Raw genomic sequence first — 18,153 nt, 5'->3', positions numbered from 1 at the left:
ATGAATGGAAGACAAAAGAAATGATATATGTATGATTGAACCTCTTGAATAGGAAAATATAACAAATGGAATTGAGGCTACATCCAAAGACAGACAGAAAATTTTTCTTAAATAAGAGAGATTAGAAGATATAACCTTTTTGGGGCCAGAGCTCTGGCGCAGCGGGTTAAAGCCCTGGCCTGAAGCGCCCACATCCCCTATGGGTGCTGGTTTGAGACCTGGCTGCTCTACTTCCCATCCAGCTCTCTGCTATGGCCTGGGAATGCAGTAGAAGATGGCCCAAGTCCTTGGGCCCCTGCACCCACGTGGGAGACCTGGAAGGAGCTCCTGGCTCCTGGCTTCGGATTGGTGCAGCTCTGGCTGTTGCAGCCAATTGGGGAGTGAACCATCAGATGGAAGACCTTGCTCTCTCTCTCTCTCTGCCTCTCCTCTCTCTGTGTAACTCTTTCAAATAAATAAATCTTTTAAAAAAAGGAAAATATATCATTTTAAGATGAATACAGTTTTTAAGATGCAAAGCACTCTAAGTCTTATAGTATTTTCAAAACAAACATTCTCAAGTCAAAATACCTGGCTTTTTCAAATCCAAAATATATGGTAGCTTTAATTCCTCTGTCTCAAAGCATGACTTGTGTTAAAACATCTACCTTCAGAAATGTCAGCAAATTTATACACCTCTCCTGCTTAGTAATCTTAATTCTTTTTTAAATTATAAAAATGGTGTATTTTTGTTCCTTTACTATCCTTATAAAACAATTCCACTACAGGAATTAAATGAGAAAGAAAATGGGTGCCCTGGCTGCAGTTCCTTCCCTCACTCACTTTCTAATGTTCTCACATCCTCTTCCCATCCTTTTCTAAACAATTTATTAAATTTGACCGTTAAATGCTAATTGGATTTATAACACAAGTGTGCACACACACACACATCTAAGCGTGTATAAACTTAACACAAAGAGAAAAAAAGAAGCTCCTATTAGTGACAAGTCCCTGAGCCCATCTTCTCTTCTATTAGAAACCAGTGACTTCACACAGCACACAGGTTGATTTTCCTTGATCCGAAGTTCTTGGGACCAAAAGTGTTTCAGGTTTTGGATTTTTTTTGTTTTTTGTTTTGGATGTTGGATATCTGCAGAGACTATCAGCTGAGCACCCTTAATCTAAAAATCTCAAGAAGTTTCAGGTTTTGGAGAATTTTCAGACTTTATGGTGTCTCTTGTTGACTAGATAAGGCCTTTTACCTTCATACTGCAAATAAAATTTTCCTTAATTTATATAAATGTGTAAAGCATAATAGGAAGGAATCTGCTGGGGCACCAGTAACGTTCCACTCCCTTGATCTGAGTTCTTATTAAGGAACATGTAGTACACTCGCTGATGTGAGAATTCATTGAGCTATACATTCAGGCATACCTTTGTACATACAGAATAAAAAGTTTACTGTAAAAAAACAAAACACTTTTCCAGCAATGTCATATGAACATTTCTTACACAACTGATGGTTACACATTTGAGTGCTGGGGTTTACAGCTAACATCCATGTGAGTACAATGACGCCTGAACCAGAGTTCCATCAAGAGCAAAGCCAACGTCAGAGCTCTATGCTCCCTTTTGTTGTGTGCACAGGGCAGAGTGGGTTGGTGTCTTTCCTCTGCTCCTCCCTCTCCCTCCCTCTCTTGTTCCCCACCCCATCTGAACACTGGGCCTCAGGGCCAAGAAGGCCACACTTGGCTTCACCTGAATCGATAAGTATAACCTGTTGTCGACATCCAAAATACATCATCACACACTATTTACTTTAGCAGTTCTCATTCAGAGCAGCATCCAGACTCTTAAATCAACTTTTAAAATACGGCAGTAGGAAGTTTCGAACAATACACCCAATTTAGAAGAGCTTTAGATTATTTGAAATTCCTTAGATTTGACCCCTAAAATAAAGGGTAAGATATTTGCTGGAAAATGTAATGAGGAATGATGAAGAGAACATCTACTCAGGTTTAGTTCCACGCTTGTAGTTTATTTTTTTTTTTTTAAAGATTTATTTATTTGCAAGGCAGAGCAATAGACAGATCTTCTGTTTGCTGGTTAACCCCAGAAATGGCCACAACAGTCAGTGTTGGGCCAGGAACTCTATCCTGGTCTCCCACATGGATGGCATGTACTCAAGTACTCGAGCCATCTGCTGCTGCTTTCCTGGGTGCATTAGCAGGGAGCTGGATCAGAAGCAGAACAGCCAGGCTTGAAGCAGCACTCCAATGTGGGACGTGCAGGTCCCAATGCCGGTCCCCTGGTTCTGTTTCGAATGAAACATTTGTCTCATCTTCAGCTGTAAGAAAGGGTGACAAGCTGGTGCCGCGGCTCACTAGGCTAATCCTCTGCCTGAGGCGCTGGCACACCGGGTTCTAGTCCCGGTCGGGGCGCTGGATTCTGTCCCAGTTGCCCCTCTTCCAGGCCAGCTCTCTGCTATGGCCCAGGAGTGCAGTGGAGGATGGCCCAAGTGCTTGGGCCCTGCACCCCATGGGAGACCAGGAGAAGCACCTGGCTCCTGGCTTCGGATCAGTGTGGTGCGCTGGCCACAGCACTGCTGGCTGTAGGGGCCACTGGTGGGGGAACCAACAGAAAAGGAAGACCTTTCTCTCTGTCTCTCTCTCACTGTCCACTCTGCCTGTCAAAAAAAAAAAAAAAAGAAGAAGAAGAAAAAAAGAAAAAGAAAGGGTGACACTACCTGCCAATCAAGAAACAGTTGTTTTAAATCATGGAACGTAATAATCCAAATTTATTTCTTTTTTAATCAGAAAACAGATCCTAGGGTGGGAGTGTGGCGCCACAGATAAGGGATCCAGTTTCCTGCTAATGCACACCCTGGCTCACATACTGGGGTCCCTGCCACTCACGTGGGAGATCTGGAGTTCCCAGCTCCTGGCTGTGACCTGGCTCAGTCCTGACGGATATGGGTATTTGGGGAGTGAACTAGCAGGTAGAAGATCTTTCTTCATCTCTTTTTCTCTTTGCTTTTCAAATAAATAAAAACAAAAAATAAAATGTTTTAAAAACAAGTCAAAAATCATAGTTATTTTTTAAAACATCAGTCCATGTAACTTTTTACATTTTTTTAGACATCAATAAGTTACTAAAAGTTGAGCTGCAAGTTACTAACTAACCACCTAAGTGGATCTGCACCAAACCCACTGCTATCCTAGGAAATGTGAGTAGTAACAGAACAGCTGGTAGCCAGGGCTCAGGGCATAAAGCTAAGGAAGATTTCTTTCTCAATCAAGGAATTCTACTTACCCACTGAAGACAGAGTCATTTCTGAACAAGGTGGGGAAGAAGATATGGAAGCAGTGAGCAAGCAGGATCCAGCAGTCAAACAAGGGAGCAGCTGTGATCCTAAATGGTAGTTAGTTGCCCTCAACTTAATCTTGCAGAGCTTGACACTGTGCCAGGTGTGGAGGAGGGTGGGGGTGGGGTGATGCAGGGGGCATAGCACAGGTGCAGGCACTGGCCGACCTGCCTGCCTGCCTAGAGGCCCACAGCTGAAGACTAGCTGCTCCTGGGCAACCTCAGAGCAGCTGGGATTTCCCAGCACCTCCCTGTTAAACTCCAAGACAGAGTTCACTTGCACGTCTACTTCACAAGGCCGAACCTTTCAAATAAACCACAGGTGCCTAACATTAGCCAGAGCAAGCTTCACACACTGCAAAACTCAACAAAACCGTGAACATAAACCATACACCCAGAACAAAACCACTCGACGGCCTGGATCCGCCTTAGAAGTAACGTTAGGTTAACCATCAACACCTGCATTTCTATTTTTGCTCTCTCCCCCGTGCCCTCACCATTCTGCAAGCAGCCATTTCAATGTGAGTGCTTAACAAATGAGACTGCACACACACTAGGGTGAAAGTAGGAGGAAAGCAAAAAGTGGACCATTTCGGGAGCAGAGCATAAACACGCGAAGGAGGAATTCGCTCCCCAAGAGTGGGCCCTGCGCACTGGCAGGATGAGTTCTGCCCTCAGGAGCTCCGACCCATACTTAACCGTGAGCCCTTTGATCACCTTTATAAAAAGCCAAGAACTGTAGTGCATATGTTGGACCTCTCAGTAGTAGAGATGCCCACTTGCTCGAGAGGACGCCCAAAAATCCAGACTCCAAACCAGCTGATGCAAAAAGCATGAGGTATTTATTGTACGTTTGCGCAAACGGGCCCCCACCTCAGGCAGTGAGGAGGAGCCTTGAGCGGCAGTTTTACACAGGTTATATAGGCAACGAATTAGCATATGGGAGAATGCTGGTGGAGAGTGCTGGTATAAAATGCAGAGGTGGCACGGGATTGGCTGGTTCAGAGGGACAATTAGCATACCGGAGAATGCTGAGGGAGAGTGCTGAGGTGTTACAGGATTGGCCGGTCGCAGTGACATCATAAGTGTGCGCCTAGAGACTCTCCGAAGGGAGGGGCAGCTCTGCTCTGGGCGCGCCCAGAGGTTTCCCGGAGGGGAGGGGCAGTTCTGCTCTGGGCGCCTAGAGATTCTCTGAAGGGGATTGACTTTTCCTTCCCAGAGAACATCCTGCCCGCTAGACTCTGGGGAACATCCAACCTCTTAAGAAGCCCCTGATATTTGCCCAGGCCTAATTTCTTGTCCCTCTCCCTCATAAGGGTCCTTCACATACATGGGGGGGGGGGGGGGGTACAGGTGGGGGTTGGGGTTGGGGGTAACACACCTCAATCACTAGGAAGCCGTTTCCAGCAACCACCTTAAGTCATGCTTCAGAAGAGGCAGAGCAGCTGTTTTTACTGTGAAACGCCCCTGGCTGGTGACCAGCCTGGGCTTCATGGGGTGACCAACCGTTCCTGTTTTCCCTGGACAAAGTCACTTTCCAGGGGCAGTGGCTGGGGGTTGGCTCACAGGCAGGCTCTGCCAGGACCTGAGTGGCTGGCAGAGGGCAAGTCACTGCATCCCTCCAGGCTTCAGCATCTTAACGCAGGAAGCGGAGGCAGGACATTTTTACTTCTTCCAGTTAGTGCTCCAAGTATAGTCTTGAGATTATTTGCGCTTTAAAACAGTGAATGGCAGGTGGTGTTCTAGAGAGGGAGGGAGGTTGCTAGGAGCAGTGTGCCCTGGTGGGGAGGACTATTTATCACTGCTATCAATTCTGTGAGAACTGGCTCCACGTGGCGCTAATAAAAAAGCAGCTCGATCTTTAGTCAATATTATTGTTTTTATAAAAACCAGCTGCAGGAATACCCTCCTGTGCATGCACCCCCGGCCCACTGTCCCCAGCACCACCTCCCACTTCCGAACACCCTGTTGTCTGACCCGTGATATTTTTGAATGAGTAAGTTTCAATTTCTTTTCTAAGTAGAAAGTCTGTGACTACTAAGATTATGACTCCATTATGTACAGGCAATTTTTGGTAATCTGCCATTCTACAGATTGTAGTTTCATCTTTGGCTTACTTCCTCTTTCAAAAGATAACCACCCTAAGATGCCCTCATCAGTGACTTTTAAAAAAGGATTTAAAAAATGTACAAATGATATGAAACTATGCAGAGCTGGAGAAATGCTTATAGTTGAAAGCAGGTCCAAATTCCTTTGAACTAATTTGGTCCCACTTGGGTTAGCCACATATGCACCAATGACGTTCAGATTCAAGGGTGAGTATCTGTTTCTCTTGAGAAAAAAAAATCTATAACTATAATATTTTCAGCTAAACTTGTTTTTTGGGTTCTTTTAAATATTTATTTGAAAAGGTAGAACAACGATGGGGGGGAGGGTGGGGAAAGAGGGACAGAAAAAGAAAGTGAGAGAAATATCTTTCATCTGCTTGTTCATTCCTCAAATGTCTGCAACAGACAGGTCTGGACCAGTCCAAAGCCAAGAGCCAGGAACTCCATCCTGGTCTTCCCACATGGGTAGCATGAACTCAAGTACTTGAGCCATCATCTGCTGCCTCCCGGGTGCATTAGCAGGAAGTTGGGCTGGAAGCAGAACAGCCAGGACTCCAACCAGCATGCCAATATGGGATGCCAGCACTGGAGGCTGTGGCTTGATCCACTGCACCACAATGCCAGTCCCATTCCAGCTAATTTTGAATGTTTGCATTTTCATTAATATGATCCCAATGCCACTAGACTTTTTTTCTTCAGGATCAAATTAAGATAATCCATAGGTTTAAAATTCTGAAAGAAATCAATAAATGTCCATCTCAAGGCTTTCCTCTTTCTAAGAGGCTCTTACTAGAAAAACTGTTTCTGAGCTATCTAAATGTTAATATACAATCCCAGCAAAGTACATCATATGAGTATAAGCTAGACAGGGCACAGCTGTTCCCTAAGAAGCTGGAGTTGTTTTCTGCCATTTGTAAGTGGAAGAATCAGAATCTTCTTTGAAGGAAAAATGGGAGAGGAGAGGAGAGAGAACAGAGAAAATAAATCTCAAATGACTGCAGTGACAACCCTCAGCAGTGAGAATGGGGCCTGTTGTTCAGGAACGAAGTCTATCACACATGTTCATGATATAAAGGTAATAGCAATCAGGTCTTGTTTCTAGAAATCAGAGTTCCAACAAACACTGAGTGTGTGTGTGTGTGTGTGCCTTGAATAACCCCGAACATATCTCGAGTAAACCTGAACAGCAAGTTACATTACTTGAATACGTTAGGCATTGCCCTAAACAAAATACATGCATGATCTCATTTGAGTCCTAGCAGAAACCCAATGGGTTTTGGAAGGCAACCGAGCTTGGAGAGGTTAAGAAATTTGCTCTTAGACTGCTAGTAAATGGCAGGGCCAGAATGTAGTACAGGTCTTAACAAACAGAAATGCCAAATTTGGCTTTGACTGGCACACAGTGCACATCACCTGTTAAAACTTCACCATTAGAAATACTTTTCTACCACCAAATACTTTTGTACACCAAATGGTGTACAATACACATTATTATTAACAGTTGAGAAGAAAAGGCACAGTGCTGAAGAGACTGGGGCTTCAAGGCCTGTCTAAAACTCTAAATGTTTACTGTTCAACAGAACAAGTAAATCCTCCAGGTCCAGGATCAGATATATGAACAGGTCTCACTGTCTCCACATGCTGCACCCCCTCCCCAAAGCTCACACTCCCCACACGTGCACTCGAGGCATTAGATCACATTACAGAACGTTACCTCTCAGTAGGTGCTAGGTACTCTATTACGGCGTCAGTTATTTTCTAAACAAGATCTATTTTTAAGAGCCAATTATTGTTGATTTCATTTTGAGTACATTTTCTCACACATCCTCCAATATTATAAAGTAGGTATATTCCCCATTTTATAAGCAAGAGCACACATTTCAAACATTCTTCTGCATTCAGATTTAAACCCAGGTTCTATAATCTTTCTTATATACTACCCACTTTTAATTCTAGGTAACAATACACATTTCCAGTTAATTGCAATAAATGTACAAACAATACAAATTTAAATGCACTGTCACCATCAAGTCTACTCGTGCGCTGAAAGATACACATACCCCACTGGCACACAAAGCCCTCATATTTTCCTAACTGCCATAAAGCTTAAGTGACTGACTGTTTCTCAATTTTCTTCACTCAAGCTATCATGTCCAAAACAGCCAGTCTTCTTAAACCACCAGGTTACTTTATTTTGTTTTGACAAATGGTGATCTATTAAAGCTAGATCTACAGTGCCACTTAGACTAGCTGGTAGCTTTTACTCTGATACTCGCCAAACTGTGTGTCTCTGGACAAAATTTTAGATGCTTTTCTTTAACCCCGCCCCTACTCTAAACTCTGTGCTCTACCTCTTCTCCCAAGACTCCCCTGTGTCTTTATGGGATCTGTACTAACAATAATAGGACAGAATGAAGGGAGGGAAGGAGGGAGAGGAGAGGTTGGGAAAGGGAGGAAAGGAGAATGGTAGCAAAGGAGGGAAGGAAGGAAGGAGTGGGTTGGGAGAACAAAAGGAAAAAAAAAACAGACTCTCAATGACAGCTTTGGGACAGCATCAATAGGTTTGTAACCTGAAAACCTCAGAGATAAGACATGACATTTATGTAGACAACGGCAAGTCACAAATCAATGTTATTCCCAAGTGACTGTGTATAAAAGGTTACTTAGTAAAGGAACACATTCCTCCTGCAATGAAAAACATTTGTGTATCTCTAATTTCACCCTTGCCAAAACCAACCCCTACAATCCAATTCTAAGGTAATAGAAGCAAAAGTAGGAAGGGGATGCAAGAGCAGCCCCAAACAAGTCCATTTTGAAGGCAGGTAACAAAACAAAAACCAGAAAGCTCTGTCCCTCTTTCAAATAAAATGAAAATAAATTTTTAATGTGTTTCAAAACCCACTGTTTTACCTTATGTACTTGCTAAAGTTTAAAATTGGATTGCAACTATAAAATGTAGAATTTGAGAAATCAAACTATTCAAATATGTAAACCATCTACTTATAAAATGTATGAAATTAAAGTGAGATATGGAAGAGGGTCAAAGCTGACATAAACCCACCAAAACTTCACAGGATTTATCTGCAGCCTAGGCCTCTTGCCTTAGGAAAATTTTTTAAAATATTTATTTATGTACATGAAATGCAGAGTGACAGAGAGAAGAGACAGAGAGAAAGAATATTTCATGTACTGGTTCACTCTCTAAATGGCCACAACAACCAGGCTAGGCCAAGCTGAAGTCAGGAGCCAGGAACTCCATCCTTGTCTCCCACATGGTGGCAGGGGCCCAAGCACTTGAGCCATCAGCCACTGCTTTCTCAGGTGCATTACCTGGGAGAGAGGGATGGAATCCAAGCAGCTTAAACTGGAACCCACACTCCAATATGGAATGCCAGCTTTGCAGGAGGCAGCTTAACCTGCTTCACCACAACGCTGGTCCAGCCTTGGTAGAATTGTATTCTATTACCCTGGTTTGCTTTATATGCATTGTGGACTCCTCAGGATGCCTGTACTTTAAACCCAGGGATCTCTTCAAATGCTGACATGCTTTTTAGAAAGACTCTGCTCTCCTTTCCCCTATATTCCAGTTCACTGCTATTAAGTTGCCATATGAACAAATGGGCTTGAAGTAAGCTGCTCAGTTTAAGTGCCTTCCAAAAGAGCCCCGGGACACTTAGACACTCTGGATTTTAAGCTTTCCTTCTGTCACCCCTCGCCTCCCACCCAGCCATGCCACCTGACTCTGGAAAGATGATGGGCTCCTAAATTCAAAGGGAATCATGCATTTAACAAAGCAGCACTTCATGGAACTGACATCAAGAGAACTGGGATGTTTGCTCTTAACTAGAAAAATGAAGTCAGTTATAATAGTGACTTTATTTTAAAGTTAGTGAATCTTCTATTAAAATTTTTTATTACCACACGCACACAAAAAAAACAAACCTTACCCTTTTAATGATTTATAAGAGTACAGCTCAGGGGCATTGAATACATTTGCCTCATGGCAGTGCTATCATCACCCCCGCCCCTCTCCAGAAACCTTTTCATCTTGCAAAACCAAAACTGAAATAACACCCCACCCTCCAATCCCTGGCAATCACCACTCCACTTCCTGTGACTATGAATCCAACTGCTCTGGGTGCCTCATATAAGTGGAATCACACAATGCTCGTCTCTGTGACTGGCTTATTAGCATCACATCTTTAAGGTTCTTCCATGCTGTAGCAGAATATTCATCCTTTTCAACCTGCGTAATATTCCACTGGACACCTACATATCCCATGAGTGAACACCTGGGTTGGTTCTACCTTTAGGTTATCATGAATATTGCTGCTATGAACATGGTATACAAATATCTCTTTAAGACCCTGATCTCAATTATTTGGGCCATAAACCTAGAACTAGAATTGCCACATCACCCAAACTGTTTTCCACACCTGACATTTCTACCAGCAGTGAACAAGGATTCCAATTTCTCCACATCCTCACCAACATTTGTTATTTTGTTTGCTGTGTTACAGCAGCATCCTATTAGATGTAAAGTTGTATCTTATTGTGCTTTCGATCTGCATTTCCAATTAGTCTAGTGAACCATCTTTAATCAAAAGTCCAGAAGGGCAATATAAAGGACTTTAGGCTCTACTCCTGACTTTCCCAGCAGAAGAACTTATGAGTTCGTGATACATAGGTCTCCCTCCTGGCCCATGCTTTCTGTCTCCCTCTCCATTAAAAGGCAGGGATATCATCTTCCTCATTTCCTTGAATGTGCAGAGTCTGAAAAGCTTCCCCTGGTGATGACAACTTCAGTTGTAGGGGAGAGGCAAGAGGCTAAGGGAAATAAGAATAGAAACATGTGACCAAAGAATCAGACCAAGACAAAGACATTCTGCTTAAAAAAAAAAAAAAAAAAAAAAAAAAAAAAAAAAAAAAAAAAAAAACAAAGGCCACTACTTTCCCACACAACATACACACACACACACACACAAATAAAACTGGATATACATAAGTCCACAGAAAATGAAATACAAATGATTACACATATTTGAAATAATTCATTATGAACAATTTTAAAACACCTTATAGCTATAAAAATTTTTTTAACTTCCAAAGCAAAAGTTGCCTCAAATGGCAATAACTTGCATTCTAAGTACTAAAGCTGTAATGTTTCTGGACAATGATTTGGCAATTGGTATCTACCAAGACCTCTAAAATATTCATCCCCTGGGATTTAGAAATGTCATTTCTAGGAAACATCCCTTATGAAATCATCATGAATTGACAGACATTTGCATAAACTGGAAACAGCCTAAATTTCCAAGAAAACTATGGGACTGGAATGCTAGGGTTCAAGTCCTCACTCTGCTTCCAATTCCAGTTTCCTGCTAATGCACACCATGGGGGCATAGCAGATGATGGCTACAGTAGTTGGGTCCTTGGCATCCACTCACAACACCCAGGTTTCTTCTGCCTGGCCCAGCTCTGACTATTACAGGCATTTGGGGAGTGAACCAGAGAGTGAGATATTTTTCTGCATATGTGCATGTGTATGTGTCTTTCAAAAAAAATGAAAATCAATTAAAATATATAGTTCCTAAAAATACTAAGTGGCACAACTAGTTAACTAACAAACAGAATCTGGAAGGCTAGTATCCTGACTCAAAAATGTTTAAGAAATGAACTGGGGAAGAACAATATAATTTTGAGAGCCTTGACTTTGTAAGATGTTAAAAACTAATGGCTGGGCCGGCACCTGGCTTACGTGGTTAATCCTCCGCCTGCGGCATCGGCATCCCATATGGGCGCCAGGTTCTAGTCCCGGTTGCTCCTCTTCCAGTCCAGCTCTCTGCTGTGGCCCGGGAAGGCAGTGGAGGATGGCCCAAGTGTTTGGGTTCCTGCACCTGCATGGGAGACCAGGAAGAAGCACCTGGCTCCTGGCTTCGGATTGGCGCAGCACCAGCCATAGCAGCCATTTGGGGAGTGAACCAACGGAAAAGGAAGATCTTTCTCTCTGTCTGTAACTCTACCGTCAAATAATAAAATAAAAAAAAAATAACCAATGGCTTTAGATCTTCTTTTGCCTGGTGACAATGGAAGAAATATACAAAAAACTTTGATCTATAATGTGGGCATGGATCTCAATGCTCACCATCAAGGTTTAACCAGGTAAATGAAGTATATGAGGAAAACTTAAGGAAACTGCAGTGAGATCTGACAAAGCCATGGGGCTAGGGTACTAATGGAAGAAATTCACCTGAAACTCATTTTCCTTCCTCTGCCACCTGCCCTTCCCATCACAGAAGAGAAACCACTCACGAAGTACCTCACAAATGAGCAAGAAATGTATTTAGGATAAAACTATACTCTGTCCATAGAGAATTCAGATAATCCTCATTAGAGGAGTCATAAGTGAACTCCATGTTCAATTCATAATATGTGATCCTATTAAATCATTTGTGATAGTGTAAAGTCATCTCACACACTCCCACAGCAGTCTAAGATCATTAACATTAAGACTTGGGGCCAGTGCTGTGGTGCAGTAGGCTAAGCCTCCACCCTGTGATGCCAGGCATCCCATATGGGCACCGGTTCGAGTCCCAGCTATTTCATTTCTGATCCAGTTCTCTGCTATGGCCTGGGAAAGCAGTGGAAGATGGCCCAAGTCCTTGGGCCCCTGCACCCATGTGGGAGACCCAGAAGAAACTCCTGACTCCTGGCTTCAGATCAGCTTAGCTCCAGCCATTTGAGGAGTGAAACAAAGGATGGAAGACCTTTCTCTCTGTTTCTCCCTCTCTCTGTAACTCTGCCTTTCAAATAAATAAATTTAAAAAATTAAGCCCTTTACTCACAAATAAACCTATTAAAAATAGCCAAAATAACTGTACCCTGCAAATATAAACCTTTTATTTTGCTAGATGACAATGCTGTACTAAAGTCATACCTTAAATATCATCTCTTAAATACTGTCTCTTTGATTTTAGGTATTTTTTTCCAATAAAATCTTCATGGAACCAAACTATCCTACTCCAGTGAGAACGTATAAGAGGCAACCTATTTGTAGACCCCAATTCTTCTTTCTAACCCTTGTCTCTGGCAGAGCAGGTGTCCACAGTTTTAAACTGAATCACACCATCATTTAACAGGGTAGCTAAGGTACACTTATATGAAGGGGTCTGCAAAAAATTCACAGAAATCCTTGTTATAGAAAATTATGCATGGATTTCAATGGGGGAGTGCCAAAATAAACCCATTTTTTAATTCCATTTTTACACAAAATTTTTGAAGTACTCTCACAGAATTTAGTATCTGGTACTGATTACATGAGAAAATACAGTTCTGTATACAAGTTGTTTTCAAATAGTTTTTAAATATATATTCATTTCAAGGTGCATTATAGGAACATCCTTCAGGAATGAACTTTGCCGGATCCTCCACTTTTCCCTGGCAGTCACTCACTGCTCTCCTCCTCTTCCCCTGCTCCCTCCATCTGCCTCTTTCTCTTTCCTCTCCTTTCACCTTCCTTGCCCTCCACTCTCTGTGTACTGCCACAGAGGGTCTCACTCCAGACTTCTGGTCAGGCAAAGATATTAGACAGTAAATCCATAAGAAAACACCCCCGGGACAGACTTCGCCTCTGACCCAGTGGAAACACTTGTTCTTTGAAGTCTTGGGGGCAGGAGATCATTCTTGGGCTGAACGAGCCAAGTCAGAATGTTCTGTGTCAGCCTCATGACAGATGATATTCCTCACATAGCTCGGCATTTTGAGAGCAATTCATTTCTCACCCTGTCGCCACAAAAGGTGCCAGGTCTACTCTGGGGTCTACATAAAAGCAATTGTTTTCTCGACAGAATCTTCTTTGCTGATTATCCCAAAATTCCTTAGCGTCTGGGAGCATAAGTGATAACAGCCTAAATGGTTCATTTGACTCAAAACACAACTGAAAAAATGCAAGAAACAAAACCACTGCCTGGAATATTTCTATGGGGAAAAAATCTCTTTATTCTGAGGGACGTATCTCTGCCTGCCAAAACATGACATTCTGCCTGCTTCAAAGTTTCATGGGATAATAATTGGTTAGCTTCAGAGACGACTCACAGGAATCAGAGAATTGGGAGAGTGAAAGCAACCTTAGGTTACCAAAGTCATTGGCTTCACTGCATAAATGAGAAAATAAGCAAAGAGAAATGAGGAGGCTGCTCCAGAAGAAGTGAGTTTTGACTCACACTTCAGTATCGTGATTCCCAATCAGTACCTTCTACATCTCCCTCCTGGGACCACATGGAGAAAAGGCATTAAAGTTGCCTTTTAAAACAATAACTCAAGGAATTTCCACTTCTAAACAGGGATTCAGCAAAACTTCAATTCCACACTAATGAATATAATAATAAAACACGTTTTTGAAAAAGTGAGATCACAAAAAGCATTTATTATCATGCCTGAGAATGGTTAACTGTGCCTACACAATCGCGGTTATATCAACAAAACTCACTATATCAACAAAACTCATCAGACAGCAATGTTACATTATTAAATGATATTTTATTTTTGTCAAGCAATAATATAATAATGGTATATGTTAATTTTCATTCTAGGAAAAACTATCCAGTTACTTTTTTAAAAAAATAAGCAGACATTTTATTCTGTCAACCAAGTAGTACCTACAGAGGCTAGTTAGGTCCCTACCCAGAGTTAAGTGCAGTATTCAGGCAATGTTAAAAATCGCCAGGCTCTGGGCTACCCAATGTCTCAGCCAGAAGTCACTAACTTTAGACTGCTCTATTTTTCACCAGCCATGCTGAGCTTCCATATTGCCGTCCATATGCTGCCATTAAGTGGCATATTCCGGCCACCAGTGCCTCCATTGTCACTCCAACCACAGGAGTGAAAATAAAAAGACAGGGCTGTTCAATTGGGCAAAGCCAAGTCAGTCCATTTAGTGTTGTTTGTCTTCATAGAGAGAAATACATAAAACCGAGAAAGTACAACTTTACATTCAGCATTTTAACCTCAACAAGGGCTTCGCCAACCTGGTATACTGAAAAATAAGGACCTTTAATTATCAGTTATTTCCTAGATATGGTTCTCAACTTTAAAATACGTCAATGGCGATAAAAGCTTAGAAGGAATGGAATCTGGAAGGAATTATTCTATGACAAAAGCATGTCATCTTACAGTAGGCTTCTTTAAATCATGGTATACATCATAGCATAGTGCAAAAGAAACAGAAAACAGGTTAAAAGGGTATTGAGCATGATAATTAATGCGAATTGTATCAGTAATAATAGTATAGTGGGTTTGGTTAAACTGATTCAGGTCCTTGGTGGATGCTACTTGAGATGGTTGTCCTAGGCTGGATTCTAGAATGTGTCACCAGGTTTGAGAAGAGGAGCAAGAAGCAGAACTACTAATTCTATTACCACTGTTCCCCAGCATTTTCAGAGAATATAGAGATTCTGTCTGAAATGGTGAAAGACTGTCAGCACTACAAGAAAAACTGAGCAGGCACCCTTCCAAAAGTCAGCAGCTTCCTGTGGTACATGCGCCACACTGGGTTATGGCTGCGAACACTGATCATAAACAGTCACATTCCATACAGTGCACCAAGTCATTTCTACTTGAATCAATGGCATGAAGGAAACCAACTGACCCTTTACATTATCAGTGTGAGGACATTTGCCGCAACTGATAGTTGAAGCAGATGACCCCTTTGTGTAAAACTGCCAGTCAAGTGATGGAACCAGGCAAAGGAAGAGGCAAAATGAACATCTATGTTCCAACTACTAGTGTTCAGCTTTTTAAAGGCAGAGGGGTCTAAGTACAAAGCCATCTGCATTTTCCAATAAGTTTTTCTTTCTTTTTTTTCCCCCCAATCTAATAAATAGCCTGGAATCGGCACAGAGAAGAAGGGTGTCAGGAAAATGCAGCTTCTTCAGGCAGGTCATCAGCTGGCATGTTTTTGTTCTCCAAAATATAGACTGAACACTCCTTTCAAATGCATTAGGTCTCTAAAAATCCAGCCCCAATTGATCATCCAAAATCTATCAGTCATTCAGCAGTCGTGTGCGGAGCGGCTACACAGTGCTCTTCTTCAGAATGTGTGTGTTTTTGGAGAGACCGAAAGGTTAGATAGGAGTTCACATTTTCTGTACGCAAACATTTGCTCTAGGAGCAACACGAAGCCTGCAAACACACCCACTTTTTCACAGTCGTCTTGACACTGGATAGGATCAAAGACCTATCTGCCTGGGATTCCAATCACTTTAAAACAGAAAGTCTATAAAACTGTTCCTTTGTGCCTGTCCACTTATGCATGGGAACAGCTGACTTAGTTCTCAAGCAACAGTATTACCCATTGAAAAACACACCTTCCTTAAACAAAAGGCACTTTTTGTTCCCATGAAGCTTTGTTGCCATTTCCAGCATTAAAAAAAAAAAAAAAAAGATACCAAAGATACCAAAGATACATTCTGTTATCTTCAATAGTGGTTTTGGGCAAAAAGAATCAGTGCAGAAGATAACAGACCAAAAGCTTAAAAAACAAAACCGATGCGAATTGGGGGGGGGGGGGGGGGTGCAGAGGAAGAGGCGGAACGAAAGTGAGAGGAGTCTAAACTTTGCTGTGTAAGACAGCCAGCTTTATTGATGAATTGGGTATGGGAGAAAGGAGAAGGCGATGCTGTCTGCAGTTGCATGCTGCGGTCTCGGTTTTCTTTCAATAACACTCGGAGAAGGCAGGACCGGGGAAATCTAGTTTAGCGATTAAAGGGTGATTCAATGAAACACAAGTTTGTGGGTGACACAATGGAGATATCTAACCAAATCGAGAATTATACAATTATGTGGCAATTCTTTAATTTTTTTAGTTCTTAAGAAAAAGTTTATGACTAAGTTACCACTTGACTATTCACCGTTTTTGCAGGAAGTGCACCCCTCCTGTCACACTCTTCGAAAGAAACCGCTGATGACCTGCAATGCTACTGTCACCCATTTCTCGGGACGATGGGCCTGGCACGCAGTGTCACGGGTGGAAGCCACAGAGCGACCAGAAGCCAAGGAGTCCCTGGGGGATTCTCCTGAAGCACGGTGCCTACAATCAGCGGGCCGGAGCCCAAGGGTGGGTAGCGTGAGCGATCTCTCCGCCTTCGGGCCGCGCGTCCTGAAGGTTCCTGGCTGTCAGGTGGGTGGCTGCGAGCCCCGGCGGGGAAGCCCGAGCCCGCAGCGCCGCGCCGCGCCGCGCCGGTGCAGAGGGGCGAGCCCCGCGGAGTGCGGCGGGTCCCGCCGCCGGCCGCCGCTCACCTTTGTTCGCCTGCCCTAGGCGCCAAGAGGAGACGACCGGGGCCCAGAGGGAGTGCGGGGGTCCACGCGCACGACCCGCGGTCCCTCGGGGCGCTCCGACGGGCATCGCTAGGCAAACCAGACCCTCGCCGGCTCCCAGAAAGGGAGCAGGGCAGAGGGGCAGACAACGCCTCCCCGAACATGAAGGGGGGCGGCGTGAGCAACGAGGGCGCGGGGGCGTGCGCCACAGAGCACGCGAGTGTGCGTGTGCGCGCGAATGTGTGTGCGACTGTGTGTGTGTGTGCGAGTGTGTGTGTACGCGCGCGCGCAGGGGGAGGGGAGGAGGTGCTCCTGCCCTTCTTACCTCTCGAAGATGAGCCGCACCATGAAGATGCAGAACGCCAGGGGGAAGGCGAGATAGAGGTCCTCAGCCTGCGGGAAGGTGGCTTCCTCCGTGTTCTTCAGGTCCGCCCAGGTGACATTGTGCGGGAGCCAAAACCTCTCGTTCCAGAACCAGGCTAAGATCCCTGCCATCTTGCTTTGTCCACTCCTGTCCTGCGGCTCCCGCCACCGACCGAGCTCTCCGCGGCGCAGGGCGCCCAGGGATGCGCGCCCGGCTGGCCCCGCGCCTGTGCTGCCGCCGCTGCCGCTGCCGCCGCCGCCGCCTCCTCTGCGGCCGCTGCTCTCGAAGGCTCGCGGCGAGCCCCGGTTCTCTCCTCCCTCTGGCCGGGCTGGGAGAGGGGCCGCCTCGCCCGTCACATGGCAGCCCAGGCCGCTCACCCTGATTGGCTCGTGCTCGCGTCAAGCAGCCAGGCACACGCGGCCGGCTCGCCCACGCCCGGGGAGCAGGGCGCAGCCGCTGCGCCGGGGCGCTGCAGCACCGCTCGCTCGGCGGAGTGCTGTCCGCGCCGCGCTCCCGGCGCGCTCGCTTTGCGCTTAGGGCAACGACTGGAACAGGCGCCTCAAGTCCGCCCCAACCCCCCCACTCCCCACCTGGTTTGCTCGCACATGCTCAGAAATCCCGCACTGGAGTTTCAGGGCTCCCAGAAGTGGTGACCCGGCAGAGGGGAGCCAGGTGGGGGCCGAGGCTTCACCACCAGTCCTCCTAGGAGAAAGGACAGCAAAAGGAGAAGTAGGGGGTGGAGAGGCGAAAGAGGAAGAAATGGGAGGAAAGGATCCCCCACTCCGGCGCTTGGAGAGCAGGGGGAAATCAGGAACTGGGGCAGGTTGGTTTGGCAAGCGCCTCCTGCCTCTAACCCACCCACGCCTGTCTTTCCCCCAGCTTTGACCTTCCGGCCTCATTACACTACTGCGTCTCATCAAACCAGCTCCCCAGGGACCAAGACCCTCTATTTTGCATAAAAAATTAGGCACTTAATTGCTATTTGATGAAGATGATGCTGGAGAGAGTAACTGCAGCATTCCGTCC

General features: G+C 44.6%; 1 protein-coding gene across 1 annotated transcript in view; it reads right to left on the bottom strand.

Annotated features, from left to right (window-relative positions):
* The window catches only part of CERS6 (ceramide synthase 6), a 345,732-nt gene extending 328,463 nt beyond the window's left edge, over positions 1 to 17,269 (bottom strand). Inside the window, exon 1 of the mRNA XM_062187587.1 lies at positions 17,089 to 17,269. Coding sequence (XP_062043571.1) covers positions 17,089 to 17,258 — 170 coding nt within the window. The 5' untranslated portion in view covers positions 17,259 to 17,269. The remainder of the gene's footprint in view (positions 1 to 17,088) is intronic.
* Positions 17,270 to 18,153: the final 884 nt, after the last annotated feature.

The sequence above is a fragment of the Lepus europaeus genome, chromosome 1 (genome assembly GCF_033115175.1).
Source record: "Lepus europaeus isolate LE1 chromosome 1, mLepTim1.pri, whole genome shotgun sequence".
NCBI classification, from domain to species: domain Eukaryota; kingdom Metazoa; phylum Chordata; class Mammalia; order Lagomorpha; family Leporidae; genus Lepus; species Lepus europaeus.
The sequence above is the reverse complement of the archived record's forward strand: the minus strand, read 5'-3'. Positions and strand labels throughout refer to the sequence as shown.